At 42.6% G+C, this 22,782-nt stretch overlaps 1 protein-coding gene across 1 annotated transcript; it reads right to left on the bottom strand.

Annotated features, from left to right (window-relative positions):
• Positions 1-2,970: 2,970 nt before the first annotated feature.
• Positions 2,971-21,786, bottom strand: LOC139406696 (ubiquitin carboxyl-terminal hydrolase 46). The gene is made up of 9 exons (XM_071149615.1): positions 21,393-21,786; positions 13,818-13,898; positions 10,934-11,147; positions 10,052-10,293; positions 9,241-9,317; positions 9,059-9,142; positions 8,539-8,736; positions 7,744-7,822; positions 2,971-7,622 (listed from the first exon to the last, which is right to left on the bottom strand). The coding sequence occupies exons 1-9, from the start codon at positions 21,426-21,428 to the stop codon at positions 7,521-7,523; spliced, it is 1,113 nt and encodes a 370-aa protein (XP_071005716.1). The 5' UTR covers positions 21,429-21,786; the 3' UTR covers positions 2,971-7,520.
• Between the last annotated feature and the right edge of the window lie 996 nt (positions 21,787-22,782).

The following is a 22,782-nucleotide window of genomic DNA, read 5'->3' on the forward strand; positions in this document are numbered from 1 at the left end:
GTGGGAGGGAGGTCACTGAGGGAGAGAGAGAACCCACACTTCCTAAGATACTTTCTAAATGTAGATTAGGTGGACTAAAAGAAGAGGGATGCTGATTATAACATGTGTAAAATACCACATTATGCATTATAATTGCAATCATGAAATGTGAAAGCTTTAAATGAATGGTGAGGGAATAACATAGCAAGCATGTCTCTTGTGTTTGCTTAGCTGCAACAGCCCATGTTCCAGTGTGTGCAGACTCACCACCTTGTGTCTCTAAGATAAATTCATATCCAGTAGGTTTATGTGCGCAGCAGGAACACGTTCCCAGACACGCACCAGCGCTTGTGAGTGTGTATGTGTGTGTGTGTGTGTGAGTGTTTGCAGGGTATTTTATTTGTTTGTTGATAAGTCTGAGTCTTGAGTGTGTGCTCCAATTTATAACACAGCTTGTGCATGTCTGTTGTGTGTCACACATGTGCAGTCCCACTGTGTTCATGCCTCTGCTTTCCTTTGTGGGAATGCATGACTCTGACTCATGATTCAGTGCTCCAACACAGTGTGTCTACAGCCGCTTGTTCCAGACCACTTATAGAGCACATAGCCTAAAACGTGTCGTGCTCATAACTTAACATCCAATGACATGAATACATATACATAATTGGTATGACCTCTATAGGGCACACTTTGGGATCATATAATGTCAAAACCTTGTTCATTGACACCTTTACCCCCTGGATCTGATGTTGACGTAACAACCTGCGTGCTATCCTTTCATAACAACTACTGAACGGTTACAATCCTCTGAAATGTTTTATTTTATCTTTATTTAACTAGGCAAGTCAGTTAAGAACCAATTCTTATTTACAATGATGGCCTACCCCGGACAACGCTGGGCCAATTGTGCGCCGCCCTATGGGACTCCCAATCACGGCCGGATGTGATACAGCATGGATTCGGATCAGGGAATGTAGTGATGCCTCTTTCACGGAAATGCAGTGCCTTAGACCTCTGTGCCACTCGGGAGCCCAAAATGAATGAATCCATTTTACAAAGTGTTTTTCCTCCTCTGAATCATTCACTTCCTGAACAGCACAGTGGAGTCCCTGTTCTTCCTCCTCCTCACACACAGTCACATGTAAGGACGATTATATTAATAATATGTGAGTCTCAATCTATAATACCTCTTGCACTTTTATTGCTATATATTCTGAAACCACATTTATGTCCTGCTGGTGAAAGATAAAAAGGCCTCAGCCAAAGCATGTCTAGCTGTTCTCATGGTGCCTGTATGGGCTTTCACACTGGGAAGAGACACACTGCATCCACCCGCAGCAGACTTATTCAGCATGGTTTAGCTCCAGACCTAGTCCCTGCTAGGGTCGCAAAACTAACTGGGATTATAAATCTAGTCTAGAAGGCCTCTGAAAGGCACACAGACCCTGGTTTTAGAATGCAACCGTGTTAACATGGCTCAGCATGATGGTTAGGGAAGCTATAAGAATGGAAGGTGCTGAACGGCTTCCTCGGCTTGCAGTTGTAATGACAGTAAATGGCCATTGGAGGGCCCTCAAACCTAAAAATGAAACATCCTGTGAGTGAATGGACCATCTTCGCCTTGAATTGTCAGTGACGAATAAAACTGCACCAAAAAGCAGTGCATGTTATTGTCTCACGTCAGACAGGGTGACACCTCTGTTTGCAGTGATCCAGCCACCCTTCTCTTGAATTAGGCCTGCATAGTAAAGGTTCACCGTCACAGCGGGTCTGGCAGAAGCTTGTTTACTGTTATAATCTCCACCCAGCACAGCCAGAAGAGGACTGGCCACCCCTCAGAGCCTGGTTCCTCTAGGTTTCTTCCTAGGTTCCTGCCTTTCTAGGGAGTTGTTCCTAGCCACCGGGCTGCTACATCTGCATTGCTTGCTGTTTGGGGTTTTAGGCTGGGTTTCTGTACAGCACTTTGTGACATCAGCTGATGTAAAAAGGGTTTTATAAATAAATTTGAATGATTGATTGATGTGATGCACATCAAGCTTGGACTGGAAGTACCCACCTCTCTCGGGGGTCCATGCCAGGAATTTACATCCAACTAAACTGCCTGCTATTTTTAAACCTCTGTCCTAAGAGCCACAAGGAATCCATGTGCTTGTTTTGCGTCTGATAAGAATGTCCCCAAAATAGAAGTGACTAAGCACCAGAGACCGTAGTGCCTCAGAATTGTGTAGTATAATAACTGTATTAAGTCATCCAGCCCGTCCATTTCCAAGGAACATTACTAATGGACATTTTACAAGCAAGAGTGCATTAACAAAAACATTCCTTTATTTGGCCAGATTAAATGACTGTAAACTTCCACGTTCATATGTCTTCTTTACAACTCAAGCAAGTATTTCTCTGGTGTTTGGGTGGTGGTCACCACTGGGACAAATAGCATGTCTCCTGTGTAATATCAGGTAGTGTAATGTTGTTCAGTGCTCCTTGGTATTGGAATATAAATGCAGATAGATACACTGTCATCACCTTATCTGCAGCATTACAGTTTGTTCTGTTCTCTTTATTCAATATTATTTTTTTTAGATTATGTATAATAGCATACTTATCACAAGTTCCAACTCCTTGGAACCCCAGGGGTTTTTTCTATCATGCGTTCTGGGAAGATGTTGTTGCTGTGATTAGTTTGTTCCTAGAAGTTGCACTCATTATTCTCTTTTGATGGTTTGATATTTGTCCTTGTATATATTGGTATGTGGGAGGAGGAGCATTACTAAGAATGGTCCAGGGTCGGTGTGAGGCTTTCCATAGAAAAGAGAAGGAAGAAGCAGCTTCACAGTCCTCCTATGGCATTCATTGTGGGTAGTTCCTCTCCGATTGTTGACATGTATGACCAGACATAAGCACCCACCTTCCGCTCCCCTCACCCATCCTTTGCTTTCCTCAGAAATGCACACACACGCACAAGCAAACACAAAAAAAAACTGTTCCCAGGTCAATAAGTTACTTGTTTATACACTAGGAGGGTATAGTACTTCTTACAGAAACATCACCTACCAGATAGCAGGGATTCATGGAATTATGACAGGGATTTATGCAATTATTTAAATAAGTTATTTCATTGATTTATTTAATCAGTGACATATTTCCTGCCCTTCTAGCATTCATCATTAGCAGAACTCTGCTGCTACATCAGAGTTAATTATGCAGATAATTATTATAATGATGTGTAATTACAATAATGTGGCAGATGTAGAGACACTCAGTGCTGTAATCATGATGAGGCAGGACTTTTGACCTCACTGACTAATCCCAGATCAGATCTGGCTTGGTTAGGCCCCCTGTTCTGGCTGTCTTCACTTATGCCAGACAACTTGCACTACTGCGGCCTACTGACACTCATGTTTACAGAGACAGACAGACGTGAGGCTGGACAGACAGACAGACTCTCACACAATCATTCCACATAACTATACACGTATACCGTACCCACATTGTTGTGTGTGTGTGTGTGTGTGTGTTGAGCTAGAGGAGCCTTGGTTTGTGTACTAGTCCTCTACACTAGAATGTTTGGCGCACAGTCAGCTGTCAGAGTACATTCACTTGATCTGCAGGGAGGGAGGTAGAACGGGACAAGGGAAGAGGGGGAGGAGACCGGGGTAAAGGGAGAACAGAGAGGGTGAGGAAGAGTGAAGAGAGAAACATTCTTTATTTCTGACTGCAGGAGGTAATTAGAGCTGGGGATGATTGAGAGGGGAACTAAATGTCCTCAGAGCTGGGGAAGGACAGAGTCACAGAGTTGACTAACTCTGATACCCACAGACAAATACAACAAATATGATTTTCCGCACACGCACAGCTATGCAGAAACATACATACACACAGCCAGGCGTGTACACACACACAACATACAGTAGCCCTTAAAATCATCACAATGGCAGACATTAAATATATTTTTCTGAGGCAGATGCCACCCCAAAATGCAGACCTATGGGACTGTTAGCCTGCAGAGCGGTAGGTAGCTTAGTGGTTAAGCGTGTTGGGCCAGTAACCAAAAGGTTGCTGGTTCGAATCCCAGATCTGCAACAACAACAAAAAAAATCAGTCAATGTGCCCTTGAACAAGGCACTTAAACCTAGTTGTGCTGGATAAGAGCGGTCTATGAAAAAGAAAAAAAAGGCGATCTGCCAAAACGGATGATGCATTGGCTTCTACAAGATGGGCTCTCAACGGTCAGAGCTTCACTAAACACATTCCAATAAAACATACAAGGCATTCTTTCCTCATTTCCTCACCTTCGTCACAGATGGCTGTACTATAGAGTAGATGAAGGAAGGAGAAAGCAAGATGTCTAATAGTTCTGGAACATTCTCTTTCTCTATTGGAGTCTCCCCTCACAGGCTGTTGTACATTGTGTTCTGTGATGCTGCGTTCCTGTGGCTGGCTGTCACCACAGCAACACGCTCGCACTGCCTGGTAAACATGATGTGACAGAGGAAGTGACCAGGTTGACAACACAGGAATGAACTGTGTGTGTAACTAACGAGTAAAGGAAAACAACTGACACGACTGTGGGGATGTGAAGGACTGGCCTGGGGGTGAAGAGGATAAGAGAAGAACGAGTCGAAGGTGAGGGGGTTAAGAAATCTTTCAAAATACAAAGAACATGACAAACTAATTTTTCACAAATCCCAGTGCCTTAGTAGAGATAGTCCTTTTATTGAACAGAGGGCAAGGAACTCCAAAAAGTACTCAAGACTGTGGCTCTCATTAAAGCATTTAAGCTCATCACTAGTAAAGTGCACTTTCAGTTTACAAACAACTAATTGGAATTGAGAGTAGCTAACTGGATCTCCCTTCAACTTCTCCTCTTACCAACATAGACATGCTAGTACAGTACGTATTCATCTCTAGGCACTGCACCAGAGTCCCATAGGTAGAACACTTCACATTTCTAGACTGTTGAGACCACGTTAGGAGTACAATAAGACAGCATCTGAGCGAGGGTGCGGAAGATTGGAAGATTGGAAGATTAGCACACACAGTATCTCTTCCCATCATAACGTTTAAAATGCCTCAAACAGCTCTGGCTAATTCTCTTGAACCCCAATGTGACTGGTTGTGACATTCCTAGATTGTGTAACTATTGTGTGATGAATTGATTATGTGTTTGACTGATTGTAAAGCAGCTCCATATTTCTTTACAGGGTTTGTTTTTATTTTCTAGTTAACTCCTCTCTCAGTGTTTTAGCTTCTAGGTTTTAAAAAATATATTTCCTACATAATGTATGTACACTTGTATCTTAGCAGAGAAAATAGTGTTCTGTAAGAGTTCCTGTCCAGTTTTGCAAGGTCATTAGTGACTCCAGATTGGCACATATTCATCATTGACTTTACCCAGTTATACTAAACAGAAGGAAATAGTCAGTTAACCATCTAGATGCTTCAGCACACTCTCACACATTACATGCTAACTCACATATAAAAGGAGGAGGCACACTCAACCTCACACATAACCCAAATCATCTCTACTTCTAATTTAAAGAGATTCTCCAGTACATTTGTATACTTTTTATCCAGTAGTTCTGAAAGTAGCTCTCACGAGACAAATGTGTTCCCTGAAAATGGTGTACTACATCACATATGTGCAGATTTTACTCAAATGGCGAAGGTCTGAAGCTCATTGGCTAGAACTCGAATTGCTAGTAGGCTGTAGGAAAATGCCACAGCACAAATTCCAGAAATAATCGCTTTCAAACTTGGGATTTTTTGGCTAATTTAGGTAAAATAGTCATTCTGCATGTACACTGACACATCCAGCCCAAAGCAGGAGGTTTAAAGAATACTTAGTAGTCGCCAAAGTTCCGGAGCATCTCTTTAAAGCGAGATGCATTTGGGTCAATATTCTTTCAGTATTACAGTGAATTAGAGTGCCATAGGACAGTCTGAGCAGCACTGAGTCTTCAAATATCTCTATATGGCCTTTGATATAGTTCTACTCTACAGTACGTGGCCCTAACCTTATGGGATGGTAAATCATCAGTCTATATAGACCACTGGTCACCTTTACACTAAACACAACTTAATATAAGTATCTGCCAGGCACAGCTTCTGAGTAAAGACCATTGGTTCCAAGTCAAGTGCCTAACAATGGAAGGGACGAGGCAAAATAAAATGGTGATAGAACACATGTAATGACTTCAACAAAGGACTGCCCCATATCAATATTCAGACTATGGCGTCACTGCAGAAGAACTAAAAGGTTCTAAGTAACATCAAACCAACGTATCGCACCTAGCAAAGGAGTTCCACCTCCGTTGATCCATCTCACACACAGATACACACGACTGGGAGGAGACCAGCTGGTAACAAAACACACCAGCATTTAATATCTATAGTCAACATCTTATCAGCTCATTTCACCTCCTCCTATTGCACCGATCTCACTGTGAAAAACAGTACAGTTCAAGGACGCCTTGAACTGTGGATTTTGACCCCTCCGTCTTACCTCACGTGGTTCTTTTGACAGAGCTCAGCTATCCACATACTTCAAACTAGAGCAAAAAAAAAAAAAAAAGACGTTGTCAAAGTTCAATTCAACCCCAGAGAGCTCTGTATGTGAATTACCTACAGGACTCTGTAAGGGGGAGACGTCACATACACAAGACAAGGTGGAGTCTGACACACAATATCCTCCGCCTACCAGCACACTCAACATTACAACTCCCCAACATGAATAAAATAAGAGCAATAAATAGTGTTTTGCACAACAAGGACTAGACAGATAATGAACTGGGCATGAACTAAACCAGATTAGTAGAGCTGTAGTTTGTACATGCAAGCCTGGTCTTCTGTGGGACTACAATTTCTCAGCACCGCAATGAAAAGGTTTGGCTTGGTCACAACTCAAGTCAACTCGAATCCACACCAGCTTAAACTGTTAACACTGAAATATGCATTTCAGCTACACCATATGCATAGACCCTCTCTCACCTAGTTTATCTTTCACTTGAACTTCCATCCCAGCTCTAGCTATACCCCAGGTAGAAGACTTCTATGGGCAGGACAAATATAAGGTCACAGGATAACCCTACTAAAATGATTTATGAGTGTGTGACATTACGTGAAAATAGACATACTATACAGATATATAAAGGATACAGACTGCTGTTGGAAAGAAGATTATATCTGTACCAGTCCAGCCAGCTCTGTATGCCAGGCAGACCCCAGGAGAGTGACCCATGCTGGGACAAACAGGCATCACACACCAGCCTGTTGGATCTTCCTTTTCCCCCTTGTTCTTGTTGTTGTGACTGTTTGTTTTTTTGTTGCATGTGGCTGAAGGGCAAAACGCAGTTGGCAGAGTCCTCCCAGTATGCTGAGTGCAGGGAGGGAAGGGGGTTATGGGAAATTAAGTGCAGGCAGACCCAGGGCAGGCCGTGGGATAGGGAATGGTGTTGGCACACATCTCAGACAGGGTTCAGGTAAGGGTCAAAGTTCCCATCGCTCTCTCTAAGAGGCTCTGGTTAGCTGGGTGTTTAATCCATTTACTCCCTGGACTGGTAGAAGAGGATGTATCCAGACTCAGAGTTCTTTGAGATGTCTGACGTCAGCCCATAGAACTCCTCGATGGCCTGGGCATCGATTTTCTGAACAAACCAGAGAGGGACACAACAAAATGATGAAACATGCTGTATGAGACATATAAAACAGGTGTGCTGGCCAACTAAAAATAACAGTATTACATAAAAGTATGACTGTGACACACACCTCCACGATATCATCATCAAACAGCAGCCAGAAGCCGTGACTCTTCACTATGGTGATGTAGTGTCCTCTGTTGGGTCCACTGAGGAAGAAAGAAGGGGAAAGCAGTGATATGACAAAGTCTCTGCAAAGTACAAGGTACAAGTTTGTTTGGATACGAGTAAGTGTGTTTGCATAAGAATGTGTGTCCAAAGGTGCTGAATGTATACTGAACAAAAATATGAATGTAAAGTGTTGGTCCCATTTTTCACAAGCTGACATAAAAGATCCCAGAAATCTTCCATACGAACAAAAAGCTTATTTCTCTCAGATTTTGAGAAGAAATTGGTTTGCCAGAAAATGTAATGTTCATTTCTCAACCATAAGCCACCTCCAACGTTGTTTTAGAGAATTTGGCAGTACATTCAACCAGCCTCACAACCGCAAACCACGTGTAACCATGCCAGCCCAGGACCTCCACATCCGGCTTCTTCACTTGCGGGAAGTGGGGGTGCTGAGGAGTATTTCTGTCTGTAATAATGCCCTTTTGTGGGGAAAAACTCATTCTGATTGGCTGTGCCTGGCTCCCCAATGGGTGGACTTGGCTCCCAAGTGGGTGAGCCTATGCCCTGCCATGGCTGCACCCCTGCCCAGTCATGTGAAATCTATAGATCAGGGCTTAATTTATTTATTTAAATTGACCGATTTCCTTCTATGAACTGTAACTCCGTAAAATCCTTGAAATTGCTGCATGTAGCGTTTATATTCTTGTTCAGTATAGAATAGACATGTGTGTGTATATGCGTTTGTGCACCCTACCTGCCACAGTGGACGACCACAGCGACCAGGTCATACATGCGGTCGAGGTTGGTAGCGTCTCCAGAGGTGTTGAAGAGGCGGAGCTCCAGAGGGAAGACGACGCGATACGACAGCTTGGTGTATCGGTGCAGCTGCTCCATGTACTTAAACCGCTTCAGGTGCAGGGCCAGGATCATAGGCAACTTCTTAACCCGCATCCTACAGGGACACACAGGAGTTATATACAGACATAGACAAGCAAAGAGTAAAAACACACAGAAATCCAGTACCAGTCAAAAGTATGGACACACCCACTCATTCCAGGGTTTTTCTTTACTTTTACTATTTTCTACATTGTAGAAGAATAGTGAAGACATCAAGACTACGAAATTACACATATGGAATCTTGTATTAACCAAAAAAGTGTTAAGTCTCAAAGCAGCCACCCTTTTGCCTTGATGACAGCTGGTACTGTACATGAAGAGACAGATACCGCAGTCATACACACCCAATCTGAGCAGGAACAGTGTTGTGTACTGACCGTTTCTGGGCCTCCTGCTTGCTGCAGCATGCCTCACAGTAGTATTTGTATTCACTGCACAAGGTCTCTGTGTTACTGAAGTCCCTGGGGAACACAACACACACAGAGGGGACTGTGTCAGTAAGCTTGATACAGGGAGTAGTTATGGTACAGAAAGATACCAGGTAACAGGTCAATATTACCTAAGACAGTGTGTTATTGATGTATTCTGCTCTACGTCCACAGACAGATCCAGGAAGTCCTCATCTTTGCTGCTCACCTGTCCGAGAGAGGGAAGGAAGGAGAAACACACAGATAAGGTGAGTCAGTGTACTTGCCTCTTCACGTGCTGAAAGGCACGGATGCTGCTCCTGCTCTGTGACCTGACCACACACTGGCACACAAGATGAGAGAGCGGGTCTGTTTAATGTATTGATAGTATGTGTCATTGAGAAGCACAGTGCCTGTAGCGTGGTGAAGAGGGTTATTCAAGGCCATTCTCTACCTCCCTCCCTCACACTGCTCTTCCTCTCTGAGCATCAATGCCTCCTGCGTCGCAGATACAGAAGGAGAGAGTGGCAGAGTGGTAGGCCGATGCCACAGCCTGTGGGGGCTGGAGGATATCCGTCAGAGCTGAGAGCTTACTATTACAGACAGCGCTAATCCCTCTGTGGGAGACAGTCACTTAGCTATGCCCTGGTAGACGATTGGCAAAGCATTACCAACACTGCTGAGGAAGGGGGTTGAGTTAAAAATAAAACAAGAGACATTTCCAATCAATAAAGTATTCTTACATAAGCGTTTATGTCCTACATAACTTGGTTGAATTAGGACCACCCATTTCAATCCCTGCCAGAGAACATAAAACCTTGCCTCGCAAGCTGCCTGATCTCGCGAGATTACATGAATGGTTCGCTGCACGGATGTAAGCTCATGAGATCAGGCGGCTTGCGAGGCTCCACAAAACCCACTACCCCAGAAATCACTCTATAGGGTCTACCAGCGCTGACTCACCGTCTCACAGTTGAGGCAGCGCGTCTCATTGGTCAAAGTTCCCTGGAAGATGTCATGCACCCAGGTGGGCTCCGTGGGCTTGTTCTCGGGCTCCGTCTCCGTGGTGACCGCCGTGCCGTTGTTCTTGAGGCGGCCGTTCTGCTTCTCCTGCTTCTTCTCCTCCTGCAGGATGTCTGCCACCGTGTTCAGCAGGTAGTTGAGGAACTCATGGGCGTCCTGCTGCATGTAGTTGTCAAACAGGTCTGTAGGGGGAGACGCAGAGGACAGGGGCTTTTAGGGAAACTGTGTAGAAAGGTGATCAGTCAGTCAACAGGCCTGATCAAGGTGAATCAAGGCAGGTCAACGCACATGCATGCACACACAAATCTGATATGTGTGAAATGTGAAATTGGAGAGTGTGACAGTAAGCAGCTGAACAGGTCCTAGTCCACACATAGATGTCCATTGTTCATTCAGAGAGAGAGCTGCCTGGAGTCAGACAACAACCTGCTTCTATTCCAGGCCCACGCTCGGAATGTCCGCACCGCCGCCACAACATGCACCTGCCCTTCACCCCACAGTGATTATCACCTGACAAAAACACTTCCACTTCCCCTCTAGCCAAATCTCAATCCCCAGCTCAAAACATGCCTACAGTATCTTTCCTGAATACGGTTGATTCAAGATAACTAGTCTCAGCAGTCTGAAACCTCTAAACGCTGGTCTAAAACCGATCAACACACAGTCAGTTTGTCAACCAACAACAATCATATGACAACCTATACAAAATGGTAGCTATGAGGGTATTACACTATGTAGTGTATTTGTCCCCAGCCTCAGCCCTCTCCCAGACAGTCCCTGGCAGAGAGTGATTGTATTTCGGTTTGGTGTAGTCTCGCTCACCATTCTCCTTGCGCAGGCGTGAGATGAACTTCTTGGGCGGGATGACTCCCACTTTTTTCTTCTGGGTGGCGATGCTGTGGAAGAGGTCTGCCAGACACGTGAGCAGGTTCTCCTTCTTCTTCTGCTGGGCCTTGTAGGCCAGCACGTTCTCCCGGAAGGGCCGGCAGAAGTACAGGGCCTGAAGCACCGAGTTACAGTAACACGTGTTGCCGAACTGAGGGGGCCAACCCGGCAGGGACAAATAGAAAAAGAGAGGGTGAGATTTTGATCACTCTGAGGACCGAAAAACATAACATTGAAAATATGGAGAGAAGATTCATGACCGTCACCTCCAACAGAGACTTGGTGCAAGGTGAGATGAGTGTTCTCACGTCTAAAAAGGGATGTGACAGCCAGACTGCACAGCTGCCATCAGATAACTGTATGAATTTTAACTTAATGTAGCCAAACTAGTCTTGGTAGCAGTCTTTTTAGCTAACATTCCACTCCTGTCACTGGTCTTTCGGGCAATCTTAGCGTTCAATATGCAGCCAGATGTACTGATTGTTGCTGATTGGTAGTTGGAAACATTCATCTTTTCCATGACAACATTATGGAACATGGGGTGCGTGCAAATTTGGTGCAATATAGAATGAGGATTTTAAGAACAACAAACAATACTATTATCACCTGCTACGGTCATTCCCTTGTGAGAAGACGGTGTCGATGCAAGATTATGTTGTTCAAAGTGGCTCTATAGGACTCCGTAATGAAATAAATAATCATACGAAACATATTAGCCAACAAGATTCAATCAAGCTACATTTTCTTCAGTTGCCTCTCATTAATGAGAGGAAATAAACGCAAAACTAGCACCTGTCGTCATTCCTCGCACATATGCTGATCATCATGACTTGCTTACATTTTAAAAATGTTACGCTCATTTCAGTTGCATTATTTGTACCTCTCTTATTAAGAGATGGATTCCAGACAGGCTACTTTAGGAAACTTTCTGAACGGACATAGACGGGAGGCCTAATATATAGGCTAGCATACAAGTGGTGGATTAATAGCCCAGCCTATGAATGAACTAACTTACACATCTCTGCCACTCATTGTTCCCTTCTTGCACAATTCATGAATCTCCACTGGCATCTCTCTCTTCCATCCTCTCTGTGTGCTTCTTATAGCTCTTGAACCAGTAGCCTTGCCCAATGTGATACCGAGAAGTAGCAATATATAAACTGAACAAAAATATAAAAGCAATATGCAAAAATGTCATTGATTTTACAGTTAATATGAGGAAATCAGTCAATTTCCATAAATTGATTAGGCCCTATGGATTTCACATGACTGGGAATACAGATATGCATCTGTTGCTCACATATACCTTAAAAAAAATGGGCCTCATGATCTCGTCACGGTACTTTTGTGTATTCAAATTGCCATCGATGAAAATGGTTTTCGTATGCCTTCCCATACCATAAACGCACCGCCAACATGGGGCACTCTGCTCACAACGTTGACATCAGCAAACCGCTCGCCCACACGAACCCATACACATGGTCTGCGGTTGTGAGGCCGGTTGGACGTACTGCCAAATTCTCTGAAACGACGTTGGAGGTGGCTCATGGTAGACAAATTAACATTTACTTCTCTGGCAACAGCTGTGGTGGACATTCCTGCAATCGGCATGCCTATTGCACACTCCCTCAAAACTTGAGACATTTGTGGCATTGTGATGTGTGACAAAACTGCACATTTTAGAGTGGCCTTTTATTGTCCCCAGCACAAGGTGAACCTGTGTAGTAATGCTGTTTAATCAGTTTCTTGATATGCCACACCTGCCAGGAAGATAGATTATCTTGGCAAACGAGAAATGCTCACAAACAGGGATGTATCTAAATTTGTGCACAAAATTTGAGCCAAAAACTTTTTGTGCGTATGGAACATCGATCTCTTATTTCAGTTCACAAAACATTTACATGTTCCTTTTATATTTTTGTTCAGTGTAGTTTGGTCACTTATTTTGAGCAAATAAAAAAATAGATATATTTGAGGAAAGAAGCACCTTGCTCTTGCTTGGTGGATATAAAATAGGCTCCAGGGTTCACAATGAACTGCTGGGGAACTTTGAATGGCAAGAGCTTCTCTGGTGTATTGTGATCACATTGGCTTCTGGTAAAAATGCAATAAACAGGAATCCTCCTGTTCTCCCCACGTGCAATGTTTTTGTTTACAATTGAATGTATTACGTCAGAATGCCCATTGTTAGAATGCTACCAATCAAATGTATGAATGAATTAGAACATGTTCCTATCAGTCTAATTTGCATAAACATTGTGATTGGATGAAAGATGTGAGGGTTTTATCAAATCAGGATCAAATCCTCTAATCTTCTCGAGCGCATTAATGATAGAATGTTAATATTTGAAGATTGCAGAAAGGCCAGTCGCTTTTGCAAATGACAGGAGTGGAAAGGAGTGGAATGTAATGGCTGAACGGAGACGGAAACCAGGCTAGCCAAACTCTGCTTGAGTATCATCAATCTCCATCTGAAGTTTTATTTAATTAAATGTTTTTTATACATACAATACACCGGTGAACCGCTCAACATTTCATTTACATTCCAGTCATTAAACAGAAGCCATCTGAAGGGTTGGCTAACAGAGTAGTTGGGTAACATCAGGCCCTCAAAGATTTGTTTTGTTAAGCCACTAGAAATAGAATAGCAGGGAAACTGGGACAGCCAGAGACATCAAAACTGTGTAAAGACATCATTCAAACAATGGTAGCATTACTGACAAGCCAACAAACAAAACAACCTGTTTCTCATGAAAAGTGTCAACACCAAGCACCTGTCCAATGGAAAACATGACTAGTGGACAGAGTGAATGACACTTACGTTGACCAATCCAAAGTAGTGTTCGTTGATTGGGAACTGCTCCGGACCAATGTCTTTCTCCAGAGCAGAGGCATTGGTGCCCTGAGGGAGACCAGAGAGAGAGAACATGAGCTCAAATGTGCACTGTTTAAACATCCTTATTAAGCATGAAATAGGCTCCACATCATCTGGAGTGCCATACTCACACATGTCTGTTCTATCTTCTTCAGGGCTGTGTTACTTATTATGGATCCCCATTAGCTGCTGCCAATGCAGCAGCTACTATTCCTGGGGTCCAGCAAAATTAAGGTAGTTATACAATTTTAAAAACATTACAATACTTTCACAACAGATTTCACAATACATTAAGTGTGCTCTCAGGCCCCTACCACATACAGTGGGACAAAAAAGTATTTAGTCAGCCACCAATTAAGCAAGTTCTCCCACTTAAAAAGATGAGAGAGGCCTGTAATTTTCATCATAGGTACACTTCAACTATGACAGACAAAATGAGAAAAAAATCCAGAAAATCACATTGTAGGATTTTTAATAAATTGATTTGCAAATTATGGCAAAAATAAGTATTTGGTCAATAACAAAAGTTTATCTCAATACTTTGTTATATACCCTTTGTTGGCAATGACAGAGGTCAAACGTTTTTTGTAAGTCTTCACAAGGTTTTCACACACTGTTGCTGGTATTTTGGCCCATTCCTCCATGCAGATCTCCTCTAGAGCAGTGATGTTTTGGGGCTGTTGCTGGGCAACACGGACTTTCAACTCCCTCCAAAGATTTTCTATGGGGTTGAGATCTGGAGACTGGCTAGGCCACTCCAGGACCTTGAAATGCTTCTTACGAAGCCACTTCAATGCCCTTGCTGATGGAAGGAGGTTTTCACTCAAAATCTCACGATACATGGCCCCATTCATTCTTTCCTTTACACGGATCAGTCGTCCTGGTCCCTTTGCAGAAAAACAGCCCCAAAGAATGATGTTTCCACCCCCACGCTTCACAGTAGGTATGGTGTTCTTTGGATGCAACTCAGCATTATTTGTCCTCCAAACACAACAAGTTGAGTTTTTACCAAAAAGTTATATTTTGGTTTCATCTGACCATATGACATTCTCCCAATCTTCTTCTGGATCATCCAAATGCTCTCTAGCAAACTTCAGACGGGCCTGGACATGTACTGGCTTAAGCAGGGGGACACGTCTGGCACTGCAGGATTTGAGTCCCTGGCGGCGTAGTGTGTTACTGATGGTAGGCTTTGTTACTTTGGTCCCAGCTCTCTGCAGGTCATTCACTAGGTCCCCCCGTGTGGTTCTGGGACTTTTGCTCCCGTTCTTGTGATCATTTTGACCCCACAGGGTGAGATCTTGCGTGGAGCCCCAGATCGAGGGAGATTATCAGTGGTCTTGTATGTCTTCCATTTCCTAATAATTGCTCCCACAGTTGATTTCTTCAAATCAAGCTGCTTACCCATTGCAGATTCAGTCTTCCCAGCCTGGTGCAGGTCTACAATTTTGTTTCTGGTGTCCTTTGACAGCTCTTTGGTCTTGGCCATAGTGGAGTTTGGAGTGTGACTGTTTGAGGTTGTGTGTATAGTGCGTATGTTGTAGTGTATGTATGGATGTGTCTGTGCCTATGATTGTTGCTTCACAGTCCCTGCTGTACCATATGGTGTATTTTTATCAATGTTTTTTAAAATCTAATTGTACTGCTTGCATGAGTTACTTGATGTGGAATAGAGTTCCATGTAGTCAAGGCTCTATGTAGTACTGTGCGCCTCCAATAGTCTGTTCTGAACTTGGGGTCTGTGAAGAGACCTCTGGTGGCATTTCTTGTGGGGTATGCATGGGTCCGAGCTGTTCAAACAGACAGCTCGGTGCACTCAACATGTTACCACCTCTCACAAATACACGTAGTTATGAAGTCAATCTCTCCTCCACTTTCTGCCAGGAGAGATTGACATGCATATTATTAATGTTAGCTCTCCGTGTACATCCAAGGGCCAGACTTGTTGCCCTGTTCTGAGCCAATTGCAACTTTCCTAAGCCCCTCTTTGTGGCACCTAACCACACAACTGAACAGCAGTCCAGGTAAGACAAAACTAGGGCCTGTAGCACCTACCTTGTTGATAGTGCTGTTAAAAAGGTAGAGCAGCTCTTTATTATGGACAGACTTCTCCCCATCTTAACTCCTGTTGTATAAATATGTTTTGACCATGACAGTTTACAATCCAGGGTTACTCCAACCAGTTTAGTCACCTCATCTTGCTCAATTTCCACATTATTTATTACAATATTTAGTTGAGGTTTAGGGTTAGTGAATGATTTGTCCCAAATAAAATGCTTTAACTTTTAGAAATATATATATATATTCTGAAACTAACTGCAGCGCTTAAAAAAAAAAATTGCAGTCATTTCAGTTGCTGTAGTAGCTGATGTATAGTATGATGTATAGTGTTGAGCCATCCGTATACATAGACACACTGGCTTTACTCAAAGCCGGTGGCATGTCGTTAGTAAATATTTTTTAAAGTAAGGGGCCTAGACAGCTGCCCTGGGGAATTATTGATTCTACCTGGATTATGTTGCAGAGGCTTCCATTAAATAACAGTCTTTTCTGTTAGACAGGTAACTTTTTATCCACAATATTGCAATATAGTAAAGCCATAACACCTATATATTTTCCCAGCAGCAGTATGATCGATAATGTCAAAAGCCGAACTGAAGTCTAACAAAACAGCCCCCTCAATCTTTTTTATCATCAATTTCTCTCAGCCAATCATCAGTCATTTGTGTAAGTGCTGTGCTTGTTGAATGTCCTTCCCTATAAGCATGCTGAAAGTCTGTTCTCAATTTGTTTACTGTAAAATAGCATTGTATCTGGTCAAACACAATTTCTAATAGGCTTAAATTGAAGATATAGCAAATAGGAGTGGCAATATCGTCCACTATTATCCTCAGTAATTTTCCATCCAAGTTGTCAGACCCCAGTGATTTATCATTGTTGAAAGACAACAATAATTATTTCACCTCTTCCACACTCACAAAATTAAAAGACTTGTCTTCCATAATTTGGTCAGATATACTTGGATGTGTAGTGTCAGCGTTTGTTGCTGTCATGCTTAAGTTTGCTCATCTTGCCAATGAAAAAAGTAATTAAAGTAGTTGGCAATATCAGTGAGTTTTGTGATGAATGAGCCATCTGATTCAATGAATGATGGTGTTGAGGTTACCATTTTGCCCAAAATTTCATTTAAAGGTGCTCCAAAGCTTTTTACAATCATTCTTTATGTCATTTATCTTTGTTTCATAGTGTAGCTTCTTCTTTTCATTCAGTTTAGTCACGATTTCTCAATTTGCAGTACGTTTGCCAATCGGTTGTGCAACCAGACTTATTTGCATTCCTTTTGCCTCATCCCTCTCAACCATACAAATGTTATTTTCCTCATCAAGTCACCGGAATTTAACCCTTTTACAGTCATTTTCTAAATGGGTGCATACTTATTAGTAACTGGGATAAGCAATTTCATAAATGTGTCAAGTGCAGCGTCTGATTGCTTGTCATTTCACACCACGGACCAACACATTCTTTACATCAACAACATAGGAATCACTACAAACCTTATTGTATGACCTCTTATAAACTATATTAGGCCCAGCCTTTGGAATGTTGGTTTTCATAGCTATGACTACTATATTGTGATCACTACATCTGATGAATTTAGATACTGCTTTAAAGCAAAATTCTGCAGCATTAGTAAAGATGTGATCAATACTTGATGATTTCATTCCTGTGCTGTTTGTAACTACCCTGGTAGATTGACTGATAACCTGAACCAGGTTGCAGGCACTAGTTACAGTTTGAAGCTTTCTCTTGAGTGGGCAGCCTGATGAAAGCCAGTCAATATTTCAATCACCCCAAAAAATGTACCCCTCTGTCGATATCACAAACATTATCAAGCATTTCACACGTTATCCTGATACTGATTGTTAGAACTTGGTGGTCTATAGCAGCTCCCCACCAGAACGGGCTTTAGGTGAGGCAGATGAACCTGTAGTCAAATTACTTCAACCGTATTTAACATGAGATCCTCTCTAAGCTTTACAGGAATGTGTTTCTGAATTTAAACGGCCACACCTCCACCTTTGTTATTTCTGTCTTTTCTGTAGATCTTATAACCATGTATTGCTATACTGTATCAACAAATGTATTATCTAAGTGAGTTTCAGAGATTGTCAGAATATGAATGTCATCTGTTACTAGCAAATTATTAATTTCATGAACCTTGTTTCTTAAGCTGCATTTGTTAATGTGGGCTATTTTTTCTAACTTTTCTGGGACACTTGATTGTTTTTATTGCTTTACTGGGAAGGTTAGCAGAGGCCATTGTTTTTATTGCTTTACTGGGAAGCTTAGCAGAGGCCATGTACGCCTCCAACTCAATCATCAAGTTTGCAGACGACACTACAGTGGTAGGCTTGATTACCAACAACGACGAGACGGCCTACAGGGAGGAGGTGAGGGCCCTCGAAGCGTGGTGTCAGGAAAATAACCTCACACTCAATGTCAACAAAACAAAGGAGATGACCGTGGACTTCAGGAAACAGCAGAGGGAGCAACCCCTATCCACATCGACAGGACAGTAGTGGAGAGGGTAGTAAGTTAAGTTCCTCTGCGTACACATCAAGGACAAACTGACTTGGTCCACCCACACAGACAGCGGTTGAAGAGGCGCAGTAGCGCCTCTTCAACCTCAGGAGGCTGAAGAAATTCAGCTTGTCGCCAAATCGAGAGCACAATCGAGAGCATCCTGTCGGGCTGTATCACGGCCTGGTATGGCAACTGCTCCGACCACAACCGTAAGGCTCTCCAGAGGGTAGTGAGGTCTGCACAACGTATCACTGGGGGAAAACTACCTGCCCTCCAGGACACCTACACCACCCGATGTCACAGGAAGGCCAAGAAGATCATCAAGGACAACAACCACCCGAGCCACTGCCTGTTCACCCCGATATCATCCAGAAGGCGAGGTCAGTACAGGTGCATCAAAGCAGGGACCGAGAGACTGAAAAACAGCTTCTATCTCAAGGCCATCAGACTGTTAAACAGCCACCACTAACATTGAGTGGCTGCTGCCAACATACTGACTCAACTCCAGCCACTTTAATATTGGAAAAATGTATGTAAAAAATGTATCACTAGCCACTAAACAATGCCACTTAATATAAAGTTTACATTCCCTACATTACTCATCTCATATGTATATACTGTACTCTATACCATCTACTGCATCTTGCCATCTTTATGTAATACATGTATCACTAGCCACTTTAAACAATGGCACTTTTATATGTTTACATTCCCTACATTACTCATCTCATATGTATATACTGTACTCGATACCATCTACTGCATCATGCCTATGCCGTTCTGTACCATCACTCATTCATATATCTTTATGTACATATTCTTCATCCCTTTACACTTGTGTGTATAAGGTAGTTGTTAGGTTAGATTACTCGTTGGTTATTACTGCATTGTCGGAACTAGAAGCACAAGCATTTCGCTACTCTCGCATTAACATCTGCTAACCATGTGTATGTGACAAATAACATTTGATTTTGATTTGATTTGAGGTAGACATGCTCATGTTATTTATGTTAGTGCTGGGTGAGCTGCACACATTGGACTTCCTACTAGGGCACACTGCCTCAGTGCTAAAGGTATCCCTCTGGTTCATAGGCACAAAACTACTGCAGCTAGAGAATCTGGTCAAGAACTCTCTGGTCTAATAGTCATCTAGGTAAGTACAGTATATCGCAAGGAACTGACGGACCAAAGCCTCTTTATAGAGAGGTCACATGCTGCACATGTCTCTGTCTCACATAAGTCTAACCTTTGCTTCAGATATGTGAATGCCTGGATTATTTCTGACAATGACTGGCAGTCCCCTCCAGCCTATTATAGCTTTCATGTAGCTTGCTGTTTCCCATCCCAAACCCTGCTTATTCATGCTACTGGAAATCAGGAATCCTTTGGTTTCATCATCTGACAAACTCACTACCAACCTCTTCACTCAGGGGGATAAGTATCACAATGTAAATATTCAAGAGCATTTAACATTCTGTAATGTAGTGACAGGGTACTTATCTCCTGACAGAGCCCATTGACTAACCAGAGCTCAGAGAGCTTCCAGATGAAGCCATGTCTTTGTTGAGAGAACATAGAGACTTCTGCTAGCGTTGTTTTAGTCTTAAAATTGCTGTCATTTTCTCTCAGTCAAAGCAGAACACATTGCTTTGTTGTCTCTGATTTCCATTTTGACAGAGTTCTCAATGTTGAATTTCTCATACAGACGCATGTACACACCGCTGAGCCTGCGCTCGTGTGCCAAAGACACACAAAGTGTTTAATCAAACTAGACAACATACACTTTCTTGTCTCATCTAAATAATAATGTCCCATAAAAGCTTACACAAACAACGGCACAAAGGAAAGTAAACAAAGACCAGATGATGATAACAGTTCCATTCAACACCAATCAAATGCTCTGCGTCACATAACATTTTTGTACTTCCAAACTTGACATCTTCCTGGACTTTTGAATCCTTATCAACAGCAGGATTCAGTAGCCTAAACACTGTTCTGGTAAAGAAAGGTAACACTACATTAGCCTAGTGTACTTATTCCTGTTTGGAGTAATTACAGAGTCATAAGGACACTGCAATGTAAAATGTTACACCGAAGGACCTCCTCTATACGTTGAGTTAGTCAGATGCTCATCATGCCCATCAGTAATGCCCTTGGCAAGTCATCACCTCCATGTGAGACAATGAACCCAAAACATTTATATTAAGACATAGCATTGCAATCATAGAATAATTAAAATTTCATTAAGTCTCCCACCACTAACAGCTTATTACACTGCCTTCACCAATCACTGCCGTGGCTCTGCAGCAGATGCACACAGGTGTGTACAGGTGCAGCAGTGGGGATGGAACCATGTCATGAGACAGGATACTCTCTGACTGTCACTGATAATGTAATTGAGGAAGCTGACCTGAAAACCACTTTCACACAGCACATGGGTCCTTTAAATATAGATTAGCATAGTTTCCTGGCCATACGAGAGGATCTGTCATATTCCCTTTCTTCACTTCCAAGTTAAGCTTAGGGATCTTTAAATTCACACGAGCCTGACACTAGAAATCAACCTGTCAAAAGGTGTCAAACCACGTCACTCACCGTACTAAGAGGTGTTTGTAAAGTGTGCACAGCAAGCTTTGTGTGACAACGTTGCTGTCTGATACCAATTTTCCTGACGTCGCCAAATGACATTGCATGTGTTTATTTGGCTAGAGTAGCTAAACATGTAGGGCTCATACTCATCATTCAAGATCAAGCTACCCTTCCGAAATGATGGACCCCCCATGCATCCCTGTCAAACAAGGTCTGGTGGCTTGATACTACAGCCGATCAGCTCGAGCTCCCAGGAGCAATTCAACCATGAACCTCTCATCATCATTACACAGACAAGGTGGCCAACGGTGACTGCAGCAGACACTCGAAGGCGCTATGGCTACTTACCATATTACAAATGGAGGCGATATTTCTGACAGTCATTTAGTTTACAGGGTCCCTCTCACCGTCATATTTATAAAATAAACATGTTTCAATGCAGGACGATACTGAGAAAAGATTAAGCTGATTCGCAGCCGCGGCTAAGGCCAGACCGCAAACACAGGGGTAAAAAAACGGGCAATGACTGTGTCGACTAGAGACCAACCCGCATGCAGTTAACACGAAATTTAAAAAAATGCAGCTTAATTTTAACGCTTTGATTACTTAATTGTCGCAGACTGCTAACGTATAATTTACCTAAAAATGACAAATGCATGAGTGACTAAACACACATGAAGTTGCGGCAGGTTGATAGCAACGGACAACAAGCTATGTAAGGAAATGTACATCCCGCCCACTTCAAAAAGCTACCGCATTTCTGTCGAATCGAGTGCTCTGATGTTTGATTGACAGAACAGACAGACTAATCAGATCCTCGGATCAGGGATTGAATGATGCAATGGATTTTGGGAGTTGTGGTGAATTTGGCTAGTAGTACATAATTTACAAACATCGAATAATCACGTCACATTTCACACCAACTTGCCAACTATGGTGATACTCAAGTGTCATGCTGCTCGCGTTATATTGGTTTGAATCTTAATTTATAGACATATTTGCATTGCAAATGTTGCCATCATCCTTTGCCATCAAAACCAGCCAATTCAATAGACAGTAGGGTACATTTGGTGAAAACACCACCCCACCCCCCAAAAGATAGAATCCCCTGTAGGGGCAACAGTGCCACGGTCTGACCCACGGACTTTGTTATGGTTTTTGTTTTGTTGACAAAGTAAAATCGAGGAGAGTCGCCCAATGTTGTGAAAAAAAGTACATATTGGGTTGTGCTAAAATATCCGAAGCGAAAAAATCTGTTTCTTGTTTGCAGTGATTTATTTGTTGTTGTAATATCGCAAATGGAAGTGGCAGTTTCAGGAATTAAGGATTCCAGCTTTAAGGAAAATGTTTTTAAACAAAAAAGTTGCTAGAAAGGGGACATTTTACCCTCTATGTGGCAAAATGCATCTTGAAGATAAGTGTGTTAAAATATATTTTATACATTTTATTTTGACATTTTTGAGCAGTTGACTCTTAAAAGCTTGAGGTATCTTATTTTAATTAAACAAAGATCAAAACAAAATTACATTGTACATTTCACTATTAATATCCCGAAGTATCTCAAAATTATCATCTCCAGCATCGGTCCTTACAGAAAGCTACAGCCATCTAATGAAGCATCGAGGAGTGCTGGTGTTCTGGTTGGTGATAACGTCGGGTCCGGGGGCCAACACCAATGGAACCAGGGGTGCCTAAGCCCGCTCATGAGGCTGTCACACCCTAGCTGGCTCGAGAGGTT

This window comes from Oncorhynchus clarkii, chromosome 4 (genome assembly GCF_045791955.1).
Source record: "Oncorhynchus clarkii lewisi isolate Uvic-CL-2024 chromosome 4, UVic_Ocla_1.0, whole genome shotgun sequence".
NCBI lineage: Eukaryota > Metazoa > Chordata > Actinopteri > Salmoniformes > Salmonidae > Oncorhynchus > Oncorhynchus clarkii.